At 37.6% G+C, this 18786-nt stretch overlaps 1 protein-coding gene across 1 annotated transcript in view; it reads left to right on the top strand.

The window, feature by feature from the left end:
- The window catches only part of CEP290 (centrosomal protein 290), a 108403-nt gene that overhangs the window by 80422 nt on the left and 9195 nt on the right, over window positions 1–18786 (top strand). Inside the window, exons 37-46 of the mRNA XM_036759384.1 lie at window positions 985–1122; window positions 3358–3579; window positions 3972–4085; window positions 9174–9319; window positions 9676–9831; window positions 10434–10560; window positions 13061–13195; window positions 14425–14511; window positions 17017–17181; window positions 17742–17864. Of these exons, the coding sequence (XP_036615279.1) occupies window positions 985–1122; window positions 3358–3579; window positions 3972–4085; window positions 9174–9319; window positions 9676–9831; window positions 10434–10560; window positions 13061–13195; window positions 14425–14511; window positions 17017–17181; window positions 17742–17864 (1413 nt within the window). The remainder of the gene's footprint in view (window positions 1–984; window positions 1123–3357; window positions 3580–3971; window positions 4086–9173; window positions 9320–9675; window positions 9832–10433; window positions 10561–13060; window positions 13196–14424; window positions 14512–17016; window positions 17182–17741; window positions 17865–18786) is intronic.

An 18786-nucleotide genomic window follows, 5' to 3' on the forward strand; every position in this document is an offset into this window, starting at 1 on the left:
CCCAAAGAGGTAAAGTGTGTTATAGGTGGGAAGGGACAGAGTCAGGATTTGAATCCAGGTTCTCTGGCTCCAAATGCATTGGGATAATCCCACCCCTTCTCATCCAGTCATGGTTGGTCAGCTTATGTTCAGTGCTGCAGAGCACCTGATTGCAGAGTGCTTGGGGGCTTTAGTTCTTCATTTGTCTGGAAACTCAATCCCAAATCATTTAGCTGTCTGCTACAAATAAGAGAATAGTCCCTTTAACATCTTAATCACTCCCTCAAAGTTAATCTTGTTTCTCTTTGTCTTTTCTTTCAGCTTCTCAGTAGCTTTTTGTAGAATTCTCCTTGCAAGCTTTTCCAAAGATTTTCTCTTAAAAAAAAAAAAAACAAAGCAGAAAACTTAAGGCATTTCTCAATTTCTCATAAGAAAGGCCATTCCTCCCATTCTCTCTCCCACATTTTCTTTATCTAGACTCATGGGTGTCATGCATGGACACCACAGGGCAAGGTTCACTTCAGACCATTTCTCAAGCACCATGGTCAGCTCTCAGCACAAATGCTTTCTGCATTGGCAGATTTGAGTTCTTAAAGGTATTAATCCTATCTGAACTCCTAAAGAGATAGACATGGTGTCTCAGGGCTGTGCACTCAAGAAACGGTTTATATGTATATCAAATGAGGGCTGAAATAGAGGAGCCGTCAGCTCCCTTCCAGCTCTAAGACTCCATAATTTAAAACGATTACTTGTAGAAAGTGGGGTGAGCTTCAGTCTGTGCCAGGAGAGGCCATGCTCACATCTGTAGGATCAGAGAGCCGTCAAAATGCTGAAATAGTTACATGCATACATATGTATGTATGTATATTTTGCTAAAGCCCTTTTCTCTTGGATCATATTAGAAATTCATTTCTTGTGTATGCATGTGTGTTTTTATTTAGCAATTTTTCATATCAAATCCTTATTTTTCTGTAATGCTTTTGTTATGGATTTGAATCTCCCTAGGCCCTCAGTCGAGCACTTTTGGAGCTCCGGGCTGAGATGACAGCTGCTGCTGAAGAACGCATCATTCTTTCTGCATCCCACAAAGAGGCAAATCTCAATGTCCAGCAGCTTGTTGATCGCCATACCAGAGATCTTCAGGTGAGCACCAGGGACTTAGGGCATTTATTTGTGAACTGCCTAAGAATTCTGTTGAAATACAGTTTACTTGAGTGTATAGGTGAGTTAACCCATTGAATGCGCTATAATGTGTACATTTGATTGCACATTTTTTTTTGGCAGAAAATATCATTCTCTGTGGCATGCAGGTATTAATTATGTGATAAGTCAAATTGTGAGTAGTAGTGTAGGACATAACATGTGAGAGGATGGTCAAGCTATTTGAAAATGGAAAGAGATAATTTTCAAATCTTCACTAGGGCTCACAAATGCTCTGTATGAAAATACCTTGACAAAAAAGAAATCTGCCTGCAGATGCCTTCCAGTGACTGAGGTCTACAAACCTGAGGCCTATTCCTGGGTGACGTCTCTAGTAAACTGGCTAACTGCTAGAATAGAGAGATTGGAAGTTTCTGAAGTGGAGGTAGGTTGTATATCTGAGGTTATTGGGTAGCCCTTATCACTTTCTCTAGAGGGTAAGACTAGAGGGCCAGTTCAGACCCTGTGCCTCAACCTCACCCTGATACTTTAAGCTCTTTAGAATTATGGTACTTCTTTTTATCATTGGCCTGCATTCTCCAAAGAAATGAGCTGCTTTTTGTTATAAATGCACATTTTTTTGGTCTATGAATAATGTAACAAATTATTCTTTTTCTGTTGATTGTCTTTCCCATGAAGGTCTGTCCGCTAACCAGCTTCCTGGCCTTTCTCTATAGAGATCAGGGAGGGAGGGATGTGGAACATAACATCAAATTTATTTGATACATTAATTAGTTTTGCTGAAAGTTTTTTTCATTATTATGAGATTGCTTTCTAGGAAAGAATACAGAGAGAGATATAGTGGCAAATGTAGATGATGTAAAAAGAAAAGACATCCCTAAAAAATCATTGAAACAGTAGCCCCAGCTTTGATAAATTCAGGACCATAACTAGATGTAGAAGACTTCAGTTTCTGACAAGAAATGCTAGGAAAACCGGAAAGCAGTTGGACAGAAATTAGTTTTAGACCAACAACCTATATCATAGGAAGCACAATAAATGGATACACAAAATGAATGTAAAAGGTTACATCATTAAAAGAATAGAAAAGAACAAGGTAATCTTTTACCACTATAACTAAAATTTTGGATAATGCTTAACTAAAGAAGGAAGAGAGTTTATCATAAAAAGCAAAACAGACTATTTCAGTTACATATAATTAAACTTTTGCTGGACTGAAATTGATGAAAAAGAATAAAAAGAAACTGTTGAGTGGGGATACTATTTTCAGTAATTTCACTGATACAAGTTCAGTATCAAAGCTTAGGAAATTGACACAAACATATAAGAGATACACCTCAATACATGAAAAAATGATTTTCAAAAGAATTGCAAAGAATAAATGCCCAAGGAAACACATTCCAAATCAGTCATAGAAAGGGATTGCAAATGAAAACAACTGAGTTTTTCCCCTGAAATTATTGGGCAGCAATGACTGAAAACTGAAACAGTCATGTCACACAAAGGCTTTAAGAAGGTGGAAGGACTCTTGGTAGAATGATGACTGGTCCAGTCATTCTAAATATTGGCTTAAAATGATGTAAGAAAAGAGACTAAACTGTTTGTACCTTTGACCCAGTCACCTCCCTACTGGACAGATAACCTAAGGAGGTCAGACAGAGAAACCAGCACCCAGTGTATAACAGAATATTCATAACAGCTCTCTCTGTGTTAGCAAAGACCTGGAAAGAAAATGGATGCCCCAAAAGCGGGGAATAACTGAAAAAAGCTAGTACGTAAATGTAATTGATTATTATAGTGTTATAAGAAATGATGAATATAAGGAATTCAGAAACATGGGATATTTATATGAATTGTAGATTCAAAAGATCAATCTATATGATGGCTACAATAGTGAGAAATGAGAAGATCACAGTGAAACCAAAGCCTTACTCATGGAAAGCATAGTGATGATTCTGGGTAATAGACGGTAAAATTTATTTCTCTAGAAGCAAAAGACGAAAGGGCAGAATGTTCTATACATTGTCAGACACAGTTGCTGTTTCAGGTGCCTTTGCTTGATTTTCCTTTGCTACTAGAGAAGGTTCAGTTTGGAATGTATGTGGTCAGGTGGTTTTTCCAGAAAGAATGATAGACAAATAGAATTTATCATTAAGTCTTATTTTGTTAAAAAAAAAAATTCTAAACAAAATATTTCTTTTTCCCTTCCTTGTAAAGGTTCATATAGAAGATTTAAGTGAAAATCTTCTAAAATGTAAAGAAGCTATTAAAGCAAGTAAAAACAGAGAGGACTCTCTGAGTAATCAGTTGGATGACTTAAACAGTGAAATGCAGAAAAAGCAGAAAGCTTATAATAAAATACTTAAAGAAAAAGAAGAATTAGAAAAAGAAAATGAAGAACTGAAGAAGCGAGTTAAAAGGTTAACTTGTGGATTGCAGGTAAAGATTTTTCATGTGTGTAATATTTTAGCTTCTGATTTACCATTAATGTGGAAGTAGAGCAGTTTTGTATATAAAATTGTACTTCAACCTGTCTTTATTGAATCTCTGCCTACTTAATAAAACTGATTATCAGATCTGTTTAGTTGAAACAGCTATCCATTATTAAATGACTTTTGGAATCAGAGTAATAGCATAGTATGCATTTTTCTTATTGAGGTGCAGAAAATTATACTTGGTGTAGTGCACATACATTGTATAGTATTGTTTAACCAGTATTTTTATTAAATGAAAAATGTTTGCAAAACATTTTCCATAACAAGAAAAGTTACTTCACATTTTATTTCAGTATTTGATTGACTAAAATACAAAGATATACTTTAACTTTTCAGAGCAAACCTCCTGTAGATAACAAACAGAGTGTTATAGATGAACTTCAGAAGAAAATTAAAACTTTAGAAAGTCAACTGGAAAAATTTAGTAATGAAGCAGAAACAAAAGATAAGGTATGTAAACAACGGTTCATCATTATGGTCCTGTATATCAAATATACCAAATATATCAGATACCTATATACCAGATATGGTCCTATACCATCAAATGGTCCTATATATTTCTTTTTTTAATTTTCTTATTTTTAAAAAATATTTAATGTATTTATTTTCAGTTTTCAACATTCGTTTCCATAAGTTTTAAATTTTCACCCCTTCTCTCCCTCTCCTTCCCCAAGATGGTATGCAATCCAATATGTTCTCTACACATATATTCCTACTAAACACATTTTCATATTAGTCATGTTGCATAGAAGAATTATAAAGAATGGGGGAAACCATGAGAAAGAAAACAAAACACAACAGAAGAGAAAAGAGTCTGCTTAATTCTGCATTCTGACTCCGTAGTTCTTTCTCTGGATGTGGATGGCATTTTCCATCATGAGTCCTTTGGAAGAGTTTTAAGTCCTCAAGTTGCTGAGAAGGGCCAAGTCTATCAAAATCTGCCCTCCCACAATGTGGCTGTTACTGTGTACAATGTAGTCCTGGTTCTGCTCACTCCACTCAGCATCAGTTCACATAAGTCTTTCCAGGTTTTCCTGAAGTCTGCCTGCTCATTATTTCTTACAGTATAATAGTATTCCATAACAATCATATACCACAACTTGTTCAGCCATTCCGCAATTGATGGGCATTGCCTTGATTTCCAGTTCTTGGCTACCACAAAAAGAGCTGCTATAAGTATTTTTGTACATGTGGGACCTTTTCCCATTTTTGTGATCTCTTTGGGATACAGCCCTAGAAGCACTATTGCTGGATCAAAGGGTATGCACATTTTTATAGCCCTTTGGGCATAGTTCCAAATTGCTCTCCAGAACGGTTGGATCAGCTCACAGATCCACCAACAATGAATTAGTGTTCCAACTTTCCCACATTTTATACAGCATTTATCACTTTCCTGTTTTGTCATGTTAACCAATCTGGTAGGTGTGATGTGGTACCCCAGAATTGTTTTGATTTGCATCTTATATATTTCTTGATTAACTAAATTGCTCTATCAATCAACAAATGTATTGATAGCTTACTAAGTATTCAAACCTATGCTAGGCTCTTTGTATAATATAAAAGTATATGAGACTTGTCCCTTGATAGCTTAGAACTAGTTAGAAAAACACTACCACGAATAGGAGATAGGAAAACCCAGCAATGTTATGTGATGTTGAACACCAGTACAGAAGGCATGCACAGAAGGGAGGGATCATTGTGGTCTGGAATACTCAGACCAGACTCAAAGTGGACTTTTAAACATAAGTAGCTTTGAGAGTAGAGGAAAGGAGAGCATTCCCAATAGTCAGGCAACAAACATTTATTAAGCACCTAATATGTGCCAGGCACTGTGCTTAATGCTGTAGATACAAAAAGAGGCAAAAGACAGTCCCTACTCTCAAGGACTTCACAATCTAATAGAGAGACAACATGCAAACAGATATGTACACAACCTATATACAGGATAATATGTTGTTGTTATTCAGTCGTTTCTGACTCTTCATTACTTCATTTAAGATTTTCCTGGCAAAGATGCTAGAGTGGTCTGTTATTTCCTTCTCCAGCTCACTTGACAGATGAGGAACTGAGGCAAACAGAGTTAAGTGACTTGCCCAGGGTCACACAGCTAGGAAGTGTCCAAGGCTGGATTTGAACTCAGGAAAATGAGTCTTCCTGATTCTAGGCCTGGCACTCTATGCATTAGGGTGCCACCTAGCTGCCCACAGGATAAATAGGAAAGAATAATTCTGGAAGGCACTAGAAATTAAAAGGCATTAGAAAAGGCTTCTTCTAGAAGATGTTGTTGTTTGTCCTTCTTTCTTGAAGAGGACCATGACATCAGGATGGTGATGCCATGACTTGCATTGGATTTAAGTGAGGGAGGGCTGTGCAAGGTCACCAGCCTTGCTTTCTCCCCTGGAGCCATGTGTGCTTGGTGGCAAGATACAGATCAGGACAACTAGAGATGGCCCCCTTTAGAAGATGGGATTTTAATTGAGACTTAAAGGAAGCCAGGGAAGCCAGTACATGCTGATGAGGAGGGACAGCATTTCAGGCATGGGGGAAAGCCAGAGAAAATTCCCAGAGCTGAGAGGTAGAGGGTCTTTTTGGAACAGCCAGAAGACAAGTGTCACTGGATCAAAGACTATGTGTTGGGGAATAAACTGTAAGAAGACTGGAAAGGTAGTGGGGGGCTAGTTATGAAGGGTTTTTAATGTCAGATACAGCTTTTTGTATTTGCTCCTAGAGGTGATAGGGAGCCACTGGAGTTCATTGAGTATCAGAGTGACATGAGCCTACTTGCCTGGTAATAGAGCATAAGCAGAAGAGGAGACACAGCACAGAAAGCGTAGGTGGAAATTAAAATACCTGGACACAAATTCCAGCTCTGCCACTAACTCGCTGTTTGACCTTTCGCAATTCACTTGACCTTTCTAGGTCTCAGTTTCCTCATCTGTAAAATGAGGGGTTTAGACTAGTTAATCTCTAAGGTCCCATCCAGCCCCAGCAGTACCAGGGGATGTAATCATAAGGCAGTGAGCAATAGTATTATGAGCTCACATTTATAATGTGATAATAATTATATTATGAGCTCACATTCCTCATCCTGACCGTGTGAGGCACGTAATATGGGTATGATTATCTCCATTTTACAGATGAGGAAACTGAGGCTCAGTGGTGTTAACTATCTCGCTTATGGTCTTGTGGCTACTAAGTGTCCAAGGTGAGACTCAGATCTGACTCTGACTCTGCTTTTCCCACTATTTCACTGGAGAGGTGGAGGTTATGTTGGGAGATAGTGGAAAGGGCAGCAGGAGAAGAGTTTAAGAAAGGTCTGAAGAGTCAGACAGAGAAATTTGGACTTAATGCGTAAGGAGAAACAAGTGTTTCCTGAAGAGTAATCAGGCTCTAGGCAGGTTTGATGGGTTGGAAATGGTCATCAACCAGTCAAGGAGATCCAAGTTCATCTGTTGATGAGAATTTGGATTGGGGTGCAGGCAGCAACGTTAATGGGGAGGACAGAGCAGACCTAAGAGACACTTAAAAGCAAGAAATGACAGGCCTTGATAATTAGAGGGTGATTGCAAAGGGAAAGAGAGTTGTAGCATTGTATATTATTTGAGAAATTTAGGAACCAGAAAGGGGAAGCTCAGTGGAGTATGTTTGGGTAAAGATAAACACAAGTAGAAATGGAAATGATATTGCCTTTGGAGTACACTGCATTGACGGAAAGAGGAATAGGTGAGTTTGGGAAACAGACCAGAAGCCTAGCATAGATTCAGTGTAGTAGTGATAGGGGACTTCAGTTTTCCAGATGGTTGATTGAGCTCACTTTCTGTCAAAAGCAAAGCAACTAATGATTTCCTGACATGCCTTAATGATAACTTCTTTCTTTAAAAGGTGTAGGAGCCATAAAAGGAAATTTTATTCTGGATCTGATTCTCATCAGTGGGGAGGAGCTGGTTGAAGGGGTGGGAATTGTGTGGGATACAAGATTGTGAAAGCTTCCCTATGAATAAATCAGACAAGGTAATACTCAAATAGTACAAATTTAGTTAGGATGTAGACCTCACTAGGCCTAAGTTTCGTTTTCCTGTAAATCATATGATTTCAGGGAAATCAGGTGGTCTCCCCCTCTTGCCCTCCCCTAGCCTACTCACATGCCGTCATCTTAACATTGAAATTTCCCTATAAGGTAATTCTGTAGTTTCTGTGCTAGTATTGGGTAAACTTATTCTGGGATAGATTGTGAGGCCACCTGTCCCAGCAAATAGGGACAGGGGTCCAGCCTCTGGGGGTGGGATTTCTTAGAATTGTTTGTACAAGGTTATATATCCCCTTGCCTGCCTTCTCCCCCTTGCCTCTCTTCACTACCATCTCCGCCCTGGTAGTGGGAGATGCCCAATTCTTGCGAGACTTGATCAAATAAAGCTTCTGTTTTGTTTCTACCTTGAGAAAACTGAGACACCTCTGTTTTTTCATTTGAGCTGGTGGTCTGTTGTCCCACACAGAATGAAAGGAACATCAGGGGAAGCATCTGATTCATTTTAAAGTGTTTAATGGAAAAGAAGAGGAAACTGAGGCTAATTTAATATGCGCCATGGATTTGGGGGGGGGGAGCAGATTCAATAGGGTGCAGAAGGATAGGAACGATCATAAAGACTAAAATTCTCCAGGGCATGTCAGCCCAGTAGGAATAGAAAACCTTCAAGATTGAAATTTTGACATTGCAAAGAGAATTCCAGTGAGGAAGAAAAGGCTGATTTGTTTGAACAAATCAGTGGCAGTGCACTAACTGGGAATTTAGAAGTAGTTGTTCACAAAGTGGAAGAAAGGAGAGGTAATAGGATGAATTCAGAACCATGGCGGAATCTTACAGGGATACTCTAAGGGAGTACTGAAGCTCAGAATGAGGGGAAGGGGGAGGAAAATAAGGAAAACAAAAGGGAATCATGGGCTTTCTCCTCTCGTGGGGGAAGGGACAGGACCTCTGGTAGGAGTGGATCAAGTGACGAAGATTGAGAGTAGAGAGAAGTCAGAGCTGCTCAGTTTTATACTTTCTTCTTTTTCCTTTGCCAAATGAAATAATCTTTGTGCTATAAAGAATGGAACAAAAATGTTTCATAGAGTGTTGATGACCCATGTAAGTAAGGAAATAGCAAGAGAGCACCTCAGTGCCCTTGGGGAGTTCGTATCACCTGATCCAAGCAGGTTCTCTACTTGGATTCTGAAGGAAGGGCCTGATTGATGGATGTGCATGCTCAATCAGTCAACGACCTTTCAAAGGTCATGAGGTCTGCTGCAGAATTGGAGTACAAATGTTGTCTTAGATGTGATCAAAAACCAAACAAACAAGTAACAACATATGTAAACAACTGATAAATTAACCAAGCTTTTCTATCTATCAGCATATTTATTGATTGCTTACTAAGTCCTCACATCTGTGCTAGGTGTGATATGGATTAAAGTGATACCTTCATGTCATAGCTTTTGTCAGCCTTATTATAGCATGTAAATAAAAGTTATTGTCATCCTTTTTCTGTTCTTATTTTACAGAGCTGTCAAGAAGAATTCATTCGATGGGAAGAAGGCAAAAAATGGCAAGCTAAAACTCAAGGGATTCGAAACAAATTGAAAGAAAAAGAAAAAGAAGTGGATACTCTAACGAAGCAGTTGAATACTTTAAAAGAGCTTTTGGCCAAGTATGTTTAAATTTATTTCTGAACCTCATTCTGTGAAAAAAAATCCGTTTTTAATGAATTTAAAGCAACAGTATAGCTTTAATGCATCTGAAAATAGACATGTCTATATCATTGATTCTGATTGTAATCTATAGTTCGGTTCTTCTTGTTCTTATGAAATGTGTTTTAAATGTTTTTAGTAAGAATTGTGTGAGTGGTATTCCTAGCTTTTAATAAATTAATTCAAATCAAATATAACCTTTGATATATTCCAAGTATATGTGTAAGTATGTAGATAAATATATGTATATATATATATGAGCAAACCAGAGTATATATTTTTTATTTATTAATAAATTATATATTAAATTCCATAGGTCTGATAAAGATAAAATCACATTACAAAAGAAACTGAAGTCAAGTGGTGTGACTGCTGATCGTGTTATGGGAGTACATGCTTCAGATTTAGAAAAAGAGTTAGAAGAACTTAGGAAAACGAATATTGAACTAGAGAATGAAATAGGCTATATGAGGTAAGCTGTTTTAAGGAAGGCTGCTATTTAAATGAAGTGCAAAAGTATGAATATAACAGCCTCTCATTTAAATCTTTAAAACTTGTTCATCTGCTTTGTGTTAAAATGACAGATTTCATTCAAAACCATTCAGAATAATAGAACTGCAGAATTAGAAGGGGCCTCAGAGATCTCCTAGAGAACCTACTTAAAGCCTAATACTATTAACTGACATTTCTATTGTACCTTTCCCTCACCTCACATATTACATTCTGTCCATGAATTCATTCTGTGTAGAAGGGCACTTGCCTCTCACAACTCTGTGAAGTTCATGCTACAGGGTCATTTCTCATGATATGGTAGTATGCATTACATTCATGAATGACACTTTGTTTAGCCCTGCCCCAGTTGATGACCAGGTGCTTTGGTTTTGCTTCTTTACAACTACAAAAAATGTTGCCATGAACATTTTGGTTTATGTGGGGCATTTCTGTCTTTGGGTTCCTGCTGGGAGTATGACTCCTTATGAGCATGACTTCTTAATGGAGCTATACTAGGTAGCAATAAAAAACTGTGGTTTATATAAGGTGTAAACTTCTTTTTCCCTTTTTGACACCTTGCAGGACCCAGCAAGCTCTTCCTCGAGATTCTGTCATAGAAGACTTACATTTACAAAATAGATACCTTCAAGATAAGCTTCGTGCTTTAGAAGAACAAATTTCTTTAAAAGAGGCATTTTCTAGGCCTTTAGTAAGTCTACGATTTTATTTTATTAAATGTCAGTTGATAAAATAGGAATCAGTTGCTAATATTCCATTTTGCTTAAGAATCCCGCTAGCTGTCTTTCTATTTTTTTCTTTTCTTTCATATCCATAAACTAGTTTGTAAATGAACATTGTAACATGTGATAAATATTAACTTATAAATATTAACATATCTTGCCCAGTACTGGCAAAAATATGAGGCCCACTATGCATTCCCATTCATTATGAATGTCTAATGTGATTGTTACATGCTGTTACTATTAAAAAGGTTTTTTGTGCCTAGGGGCAATGTGTTAGTTAAAGTAGAAAAAAATAGGCGTCATCATTTCCAATAAATGAACATGGCAGGTACCTGTTTTTTCTTTAAAAATGAATCATGAATGTGGAATTGTTTGTGAAAGCCTTAATGTGAGACATTCAGCATAAGTTTCTTTTCTGTCCTTGTTTTCTTTTTCTTCTTTTCATGTTCCATCTCGTCTTTTGCTTCAAAGCAGAGTTCAGCATGTGATATAACCACTCTCTCATCTCTTGCCACCCAAACTAGTAAACGCAAGTATTTTGTCTTTCCCAAAAAGAACAATTTACTTAGGAACAAAAAAAATCCTGTAACAGTCTTCTCCGTTAAAAACAGAAAAAAATTAGTTGGCAATGAAAGCTTTGATGATCCACACCATCAGATAACTGGAAATGGTCTGGCCTCTAATCAGTGCATCGATGCAGGTCCTCAGTCAGATGAAGCTCTGGTACCGGCTGGTTTAGAGCCCTCTGAGCCCAGGGAGTTCAGTCAGTTGGATCCATCCAGGCAAACTGATGCTGACCTGGAAGATTTTACACCTGATTCTGAAAATGAACCAGATGGAGAGAAAGAAGGACTGAATCAAGCCTGTTACAGAAATGGAAATGGAGTACATGAAAATCTAGAAGAGAAAAAAGAAACAACTGAATGTGTACAAGGAAACCCAGAAAAGATGAGTGACGATCCATTGGATCCAGAAGAACCTGTCAGAGGAGAGGTTGAAAATGCTGAAGTGAATGTAAAGCCACATCCTGAAGAGAATGCACAGACAGAAAACGATCCTGAGGGGATCAGATTAAGTCAAACATCTGCCGAGGAAATCGCTCAGGTTTGGTAGCAGAGGCAGTCTTTTGTTAGCAGATACAGACTGAAATGTGCAGAATGTCTTCTTTTCACTATTGCCTTTTCGTATCTAGGTAGCTAGACTTCTTTGCAAGCTTGTATTTTTAACTAGTTTCAGCAAAATAATCCTTTTTCAATATGGCAGGAACTGAAATTTATTTTTAGTTGAAATTTCTAATATACTGAGCTTTTAATTTTTTTAGTGTTGGTTTACTATTCAGAAAGCAGTTTGATATCTAGAGTGGCAAAAAGAGGAAGATTGTTTTCTCTCTTCCTCTCCTTCAAAGGAAATTACTAATTGAACAGATGAAATTACAAATGAACTACCATTACAGGGAATGTTACATTAGGAGGGCTGTAAACAGTATTAACAGTAACATCATTACCATGGATGTGCCCAGTAACTCACAGCAACAGTACTTTATAGGTCTAATTACAGCATGATTGTCTTTATCGCATGTACCTTCTCAAGTTCTTTGTGTTAGGACAATAATCCTTTATGAAGAAATAGTTGAAGGTGTATTTGCATTATACTATAGAAGAAGGAAAGTCCAGCTGAGATAGAGTTGAGCTCTTTGCAATTTTTTGGTGTTAACTGGCCATTTGATAGCATTGACCCTTCCACTCTCCCTATTTCAAACATCCCAACACTTCCTACAGAAAAATCCACCCGACTTCCCATTCTCTCACCATACCAGACACTCTAGAAGTAAGAACAGGTAAAGAGTTTAGGTGTTAGGTGTCTGGCATCACCTTCTTTCCCAGGTTCTAAGCACTTTCATCTGATGACCTAGCTCACTTGCAGAAGCTTTCCATTATGCCAGGACTGGAATCCCTCATCCTCTCTAAATCCTTGACTCCACAAACCTTAGCTCCGGTGCTACCTTCCCCATGAAGTCTTCCCTGACCCCTCAGCTAATGTTTTCTTTCCTCCGATTCTTGTTATTATGTTGCCTCCTCCAGTACAAGGTAAAACTCTCTGAGCACAGGAACTGTTGGGTTTTTTGTTTTGAATTCCCAATTCCAAGTAAGGGCCCAGCACTTAGTAGGTGAATTGCATTGTTATTTTTACTTGCTAAATGACAGGGTGACCCTGCAGTGGTGTTTCATTGTCCACTCTTTCAGGATAAAATCTTGATTTGATGACTCTTTACATACTCTAAGATAATTCTTTTCTAGAGTCCTTTTACTTTTTCATTTAGAAATCCTGTTTTCCATTTCCTTACTTTGATTTTCTCTGGATTTTCTATAATGTAGCTACCTCCATTTCACAAAGGTGAATAGAATAGGCATTTTCTCCTGCAGTATGAGTTTATGAAGCATTTCTTCTTATTTTATTTTCCTGAAGTCAGCAGAATTGGAATTAGATGGTCAATCTAATAGAGAACAGTTACTTCAGAAGGAAAACCTGAAGGTCTCATCTGAAAACATTGAGCTAAGATTTCAACTTGAACAAGCAAATAAAGATTTACCAAGATTAAAGGTACGTTTTTTTTAATATTTTAGAAATATAGTCAAAAAATCTTTGTTTTTACTATATGTGTGTATCATCTTAGCTTGTGAGAAAAAAGTAGAAAATCTTTATATATAACCATTTCATTTTTCTGGTAAATGTGTTCAATATGTGTGTATGTGTGTTGATTACTACTTTGGAATATAAGGGAATACATACAGGTAGCAGCTTTATTAAAAGTTGGCATATTGTAGTATAAGAATTATACTTACTTGTAAGAAATTAGGTTTTGCAGATATCACGAGGTGTATGTTGATATTTATTTAAGTCTATTATTTTCCAAATCTAAGTCTGGTTTCTAAAATGTATAGTTTCTTTTTTCTCTCTGCTGCCTAATAGTTTTTTTAAACTACTTTTTCATATAAAAATGAATTATTAGATTTTCCAGCATCTCACTGCTATAGCTGGGTGTAAATTTAAGCCGTGCCTTACAAGATATTCCTAGTCAGTAAATGTGAAAGCATACTAAACAAAAATGTTTGTATCTTCTGGGTCAATATTATCTCATTAACTTCAATGAATTAATATTTCTGTTGGAATTTCAAGATTATCAATATATCATACTGAGATAGTAATGTAGTGCTCCTTGCTTGATAATAGCTTAGCACTTAGATGTTAGTTGAATTATTGAATGAAATTAAGCAAGAATTCATTATTTCTCCCAATTCCTAGAATTCCTGTGTAAGTATGGAGACTAACTTTTTGGATATTTTGAATTTTCTAGAAGACTAATAGTCTAAATGAAATATTATGCTCATCTTTTTTTTTCCACATTTCACAGACTTTGTAAATCCATAGAATCTTAGAATAGCCATACTAGTGAATAGCCCTACCATTAACTGAGGCCTGAAGGCCCTCTACAGCATCTGTGACAAGATCAGCATCTGCTTAAAACCTCCCATCCCGTGGGAAGTGTGCTATTTCATGAGAGGGTTTATTTGGACTACTTCAGTTATTCAGAAGTTATTTGGTTCTGAAATATATCTTCTTTTAACTTTACCCTCTAAGTCTGAACAGAATGATCTGATCCCTTTTACATGGTACCTTGTAAAATAATTGAAAACAGTCATATCTGCTACAAAAAAATGTATTAAAGGAAAAACAAATCATTATGATAGTAGTTAAAGAGGGGTCACAATCCAGAGAAAATTTCCTCTAAGGTCCTATAATGTTTTTGGTTTTTTAAATTTTTCTTTTAGAGCCAGGTGAGTGACATGAAAGAAATGTGTGAACTTCTGAAGAAAGAGAAAGCCGAAATTGAAAGAAAACTTGGCCAAGTTAGAGGGGTAAGTTAATAAGTTCATGCTGTGACCTTGTGCTTTCAGGATTTCTGAACTGAAAAAGAGATCTACATGTAAATTACTAAAAAAGATGTTGTGTTCGGCTAATGCCACCTTTAGCTTCTCTTCTCAGCGAAATGATTCTTTCCATAAAATAATTTGCTCTGTCTGTTCCACAATATAAACCGTGACTTACTGTTGCTGTCTCTTTGAACAAGTAGGTTAAATCTGAAGTCCTCAGTCTAGTATTTAAGATGCTAAGATAATGTCAGAAGGGTGGAGCATTCTTACTTCTCGCCAGACTAGCTGCCTGTCCTAATGAAGCTTCTCCGCTCGCCCTGTCCGGATCATAGAATCTCAGAGTTGGAAGAGACCTCAGAGGTCATCGAGTCTGACCCAAAGCCGGAGAAGAATCCCCCCAACAAGGTGGCCTCATGGTCCTTCAGCCTTTGCTTGAAGAGCTCTGCCCTGCCCATTTCCACCTTCACAACTTAGGGCACTTTCTCTTCCATTTTTTTTTCCCTCTTTCTGCCAACTCATGAAATCTTCTTATCCCAGGTGAAGATTTCCACTGACTCAGCATCACACATTTCTATACCTCTTTTATGTGCTATTCAACTCTATCTGTTGTTGTGTTGCTCTCTAAAGCTGTTTCTCAACATTGACGCAGGAGTCAGAATAGAGAGAGTCAAGTCCTTTATCTGTGACTTAGTAGATGTGTGACTATTGGCAAATCAGAACTTCTCTGAGCTGCCGTTTCCTCACCTGTAAATGGGTCTTACAGTAATACCAATAGTACCCACCGGTAGGGTAGGGTTGTAGTAAGTGTTAATAAGATCAGATATGCAGAAAACTTTGTAAATGCTTAAGCTCTAAATCAAGACTGCTCACGATAGAAGCAGCAGTATGGAAGTTCCTGGGAGATAAGGACACTCTTCTCAAGGAATTTGTGACTTTTTCTTTTTTATCTTCCCATATCCCACCAAGTGCAGTACAGCATTGGATAGTCTCACACTGAGTGCTCAGTAAATGCTGCTAAGGGGACAGGGTCACAGACTGAATGCCATAAGACCAGGCAGTTTCTCACACACACACACACACACACACACACACACACACACACACACACAGACACACAGACACACACACATATCTGATCTTATTAACACTTACTACAACCCTACCCTACCGGTGGGTACTATTGGTATTACTGTAAGACCCATTTACAGGTGAGGAAACGGCAGCTCAGAGAAGTTCTGGTTTGCCAATAGTCACACATCTACTAAGTCATAGATAAAGGACTTGACTCTCTCTATTCTGACTCCTGCGTCAATGTTGAGAAACAGCTTTAGAGAGCAACACAACAACAGATAGAGTTGAATAGTGCATAAAAGAGGTATAGAAATGTGTGAGGCTGAGTCAGTGGAAATCTTCACCTGGGATAAGAAGATTTCATGAGTTGGCAGTTGTGAAGGTGGAAATGGGCAGGGCAGAGCTCTTCAAGCAAAGGCTGAAGGACCATGAGGCCACCTTGTTGGGGGGATTCTTCTCCGGCTTTGGGTCAGACTCGATGACCTCTGAGGTCTCTTCCAACTCTGAGATTCTGTGATCCGGACAGGGCGAGCCAAGAAGCTTCATTAGAAATGTTGAAGAAATGCATCCTTTGTGATCATTCATGGGAACATTCATTAACAACAACTATAATAGTGGACTTTCCAGGGTGTCAAGCAACTCTATGAGGCAGGTACAACAGGGATTGTGTTCCCTGCTTACAGATGAGGAGACAGGCCCAATTGAGGCAGCCAGGTGTCTCCATGGATGGAGTCGGGAAGGCCTGATTTTGACTGTGGCCTCAGACACTTGTTAGCTGTGTGTGTCACACTGGGCAAGGCACTCAGCCTTTCTCCTCAGGCCTCCGTTCTCCCTTCTGTAAAATCTCAGGATTCTTGTAAGAATCAAGTTAGATGCCCTACATAGAGGGCTTTACAAAACAAAGTTATATAAATGCGAAATACCATTGGTGTTGTTATTATCTGTTATTACTGTTAAGAGGATGGTGACTTTGTGTGGTCACAAGGCTGGTAAATGTCAGAGGTACATCTTACAGGTTTTAAACCCAGGCATTGTGAACTACCCTGTCTTCAGGACACCAAGCTGCCTCTCTTGTATAAAGTATATCAGGCCTCTTTCCTTAAATATGCCAAAATCCAATTTTCATGTAATTAAGTTTAAAAATTCTATTGATGTTCTGGCATAATTGATCTTTTCACTAGGATGTAAAGATCATGTAGAGACTGTGCTCTCCTGGATTAGACGGGCAATGCTTAGGCTTTGAGCCTGCATATTGAACACTGTCTCCAGTGCTATGTCATTTAAATAAGATAACGTGTTCTCTTTAAGGCCAGAAACTTTCCCTGTTACTTGTTTTTGTAATGTTGGGTCTTTTATTTATCATGCACAAGTATTATTTCTAGGCCTGGTTTAACATTATTTCCATGTATTTTTGTATAGTCTGGAAGAAGTGGCAAAACAGTTCCTGAACTAGAAAAAACTATTGGTTTAATGAAAAAAGTTGTGGACAAAGTCCAGAAAGAAAATGAATATTTGAAACGAGCATCAGGAATAATGACAAGTGAGAAAATGGCTACTCTTGAGCTTGAAAATAAAAACCTAAAGGTAATGGTTATATTCTCTTTTTCGAGGGGGGAAGGCAGGGCCCAAGGTCACGTAGCTAGTAAGTGTGTCAAGTGTCTGAGACCAGATTTGAACTCAGGTCCTCCTGACTCCAGGGCCGGTGCTCTACTGGCTGTGCCACCTAGCTGCCCCGGTTATATTCTTAATAGTAATTTCTTCTGCTGAGGAAACTTTACAAATACAGTAGAAAAGATGTAATTATAGTGCATTACTTTATCCTGAACAAAACATTTTTAAAAAATTCATCAATCATTTATATGACTACTATGAGTCTCTATTGTATAAAATCTTAGTTAAGTGTATATTTGGAGTAAGAAAGGATAACAAGGGTGAGTATAAGCTTGGGTGGGCTGGAGCAGGAACATGGACCTGGGTAGGTAGCTCTATATAGATTCATACTTGTTCTAGCTTGATAGAGCAGGGCTCCAAGATTTTACTCTGAATCAGTGGTCTCTAAAATGTATTGTATTGAGCTTATAAGAGCTTTATTCATGTTCATTTGTTTCCCTTTTTCTTTTGATGTGCACTTTTAAAATATCTAGACTGAATTAGAAAAACTGAAGCTTCATCTTGGACGTCAACTAAGCATGCAATACGAGTTTAATACTAAAGGCCCAGAGAATATCATGGCTGAAAATGACAGGCTTCGTAAAGAACTTAAAAAAGTAAGCATAATTTTATTAATTACAACTATTTCAATAGGCTTTTTTACATCAGAGATCTTTTCTTGAACAAAGACAAATATAGATTCAGTGAAATAGCCTGTTAAAATAGGAAAGTAAATTTTCAAAGTCCACATCCAAGAGGCACTATACATTGGTAGTTTTTACTTATTTTCTGTTCTTCTTAACCATTTTTGGCATCATGGCCCACTTTGGCAGTCTGGTAAAGTCTATGGACATCTTCTCAGAAGAATGTTTTTAAATGCATAAAATAAAAAAAAATATGATTACAAAGGAAACTTTTTATATTGAAATACAGTTATTAAATTTTTTTTAGTGGCTAGACCCCAGGTTAAGAATCTTAACATATAACTGGAGACAATGGTGATGCATCTGATAGCTGTTCTCTTCTGGTGTTTCTACATGCCTACACCACTTCTTCCCTGGTCCTATTCTTCATAAACTTTAGTTATCTAAATGATGTCTAAGATGATTGCAGACCACATCAGAATCCTGCACTTCCCTAGTAGGTCATAATAGTGAGGGACCTGGAGAAATCCACACTGTCATGGACTACAGTCAGACTAAGAGACAGTTTTTTTTTATTCCTTTCCCCATTGTAGAGATGATTTTGTGATCTAAGTCCAGTGGCTAAAAATCTACCAGGATTTTCCTGAAAGATTGCTAGTCAGTGCTACTTAATGAAATGTTGACAACATATCATAATACATTATGCTTATAAGCATTTATTAAGTACCTGTTACGTTCAGAGTTCTTTGAAATGTTGACTGTATAGTATGAGCATTTATCAGGCACCTGCCACGTTCAGAGTCCTTTTTTGGGTGCAGGAGAGATACAAGGTGTAAATAAACTATTACCCATGCCCTAAGAAAACTTACTGTCTGGAAGGAGGATACACAGATAA

Source organism: Trichosurus vulpecula, chromosome 5 (genome assembly GCF_011100635.1).
Source record: "Trichosurus vulpecula isolate mTriVul1 chromosome 5, mTriVul1.pri, whole genome shotgun sequence".
In the NCBI taxonomy this organism is placed as follows: Eukaryota; Metazoa; Chordata; class Mammalia; order Diprotodontia; family Phalangeridae; genus Trichosurus; species Trichosurus vulpecula.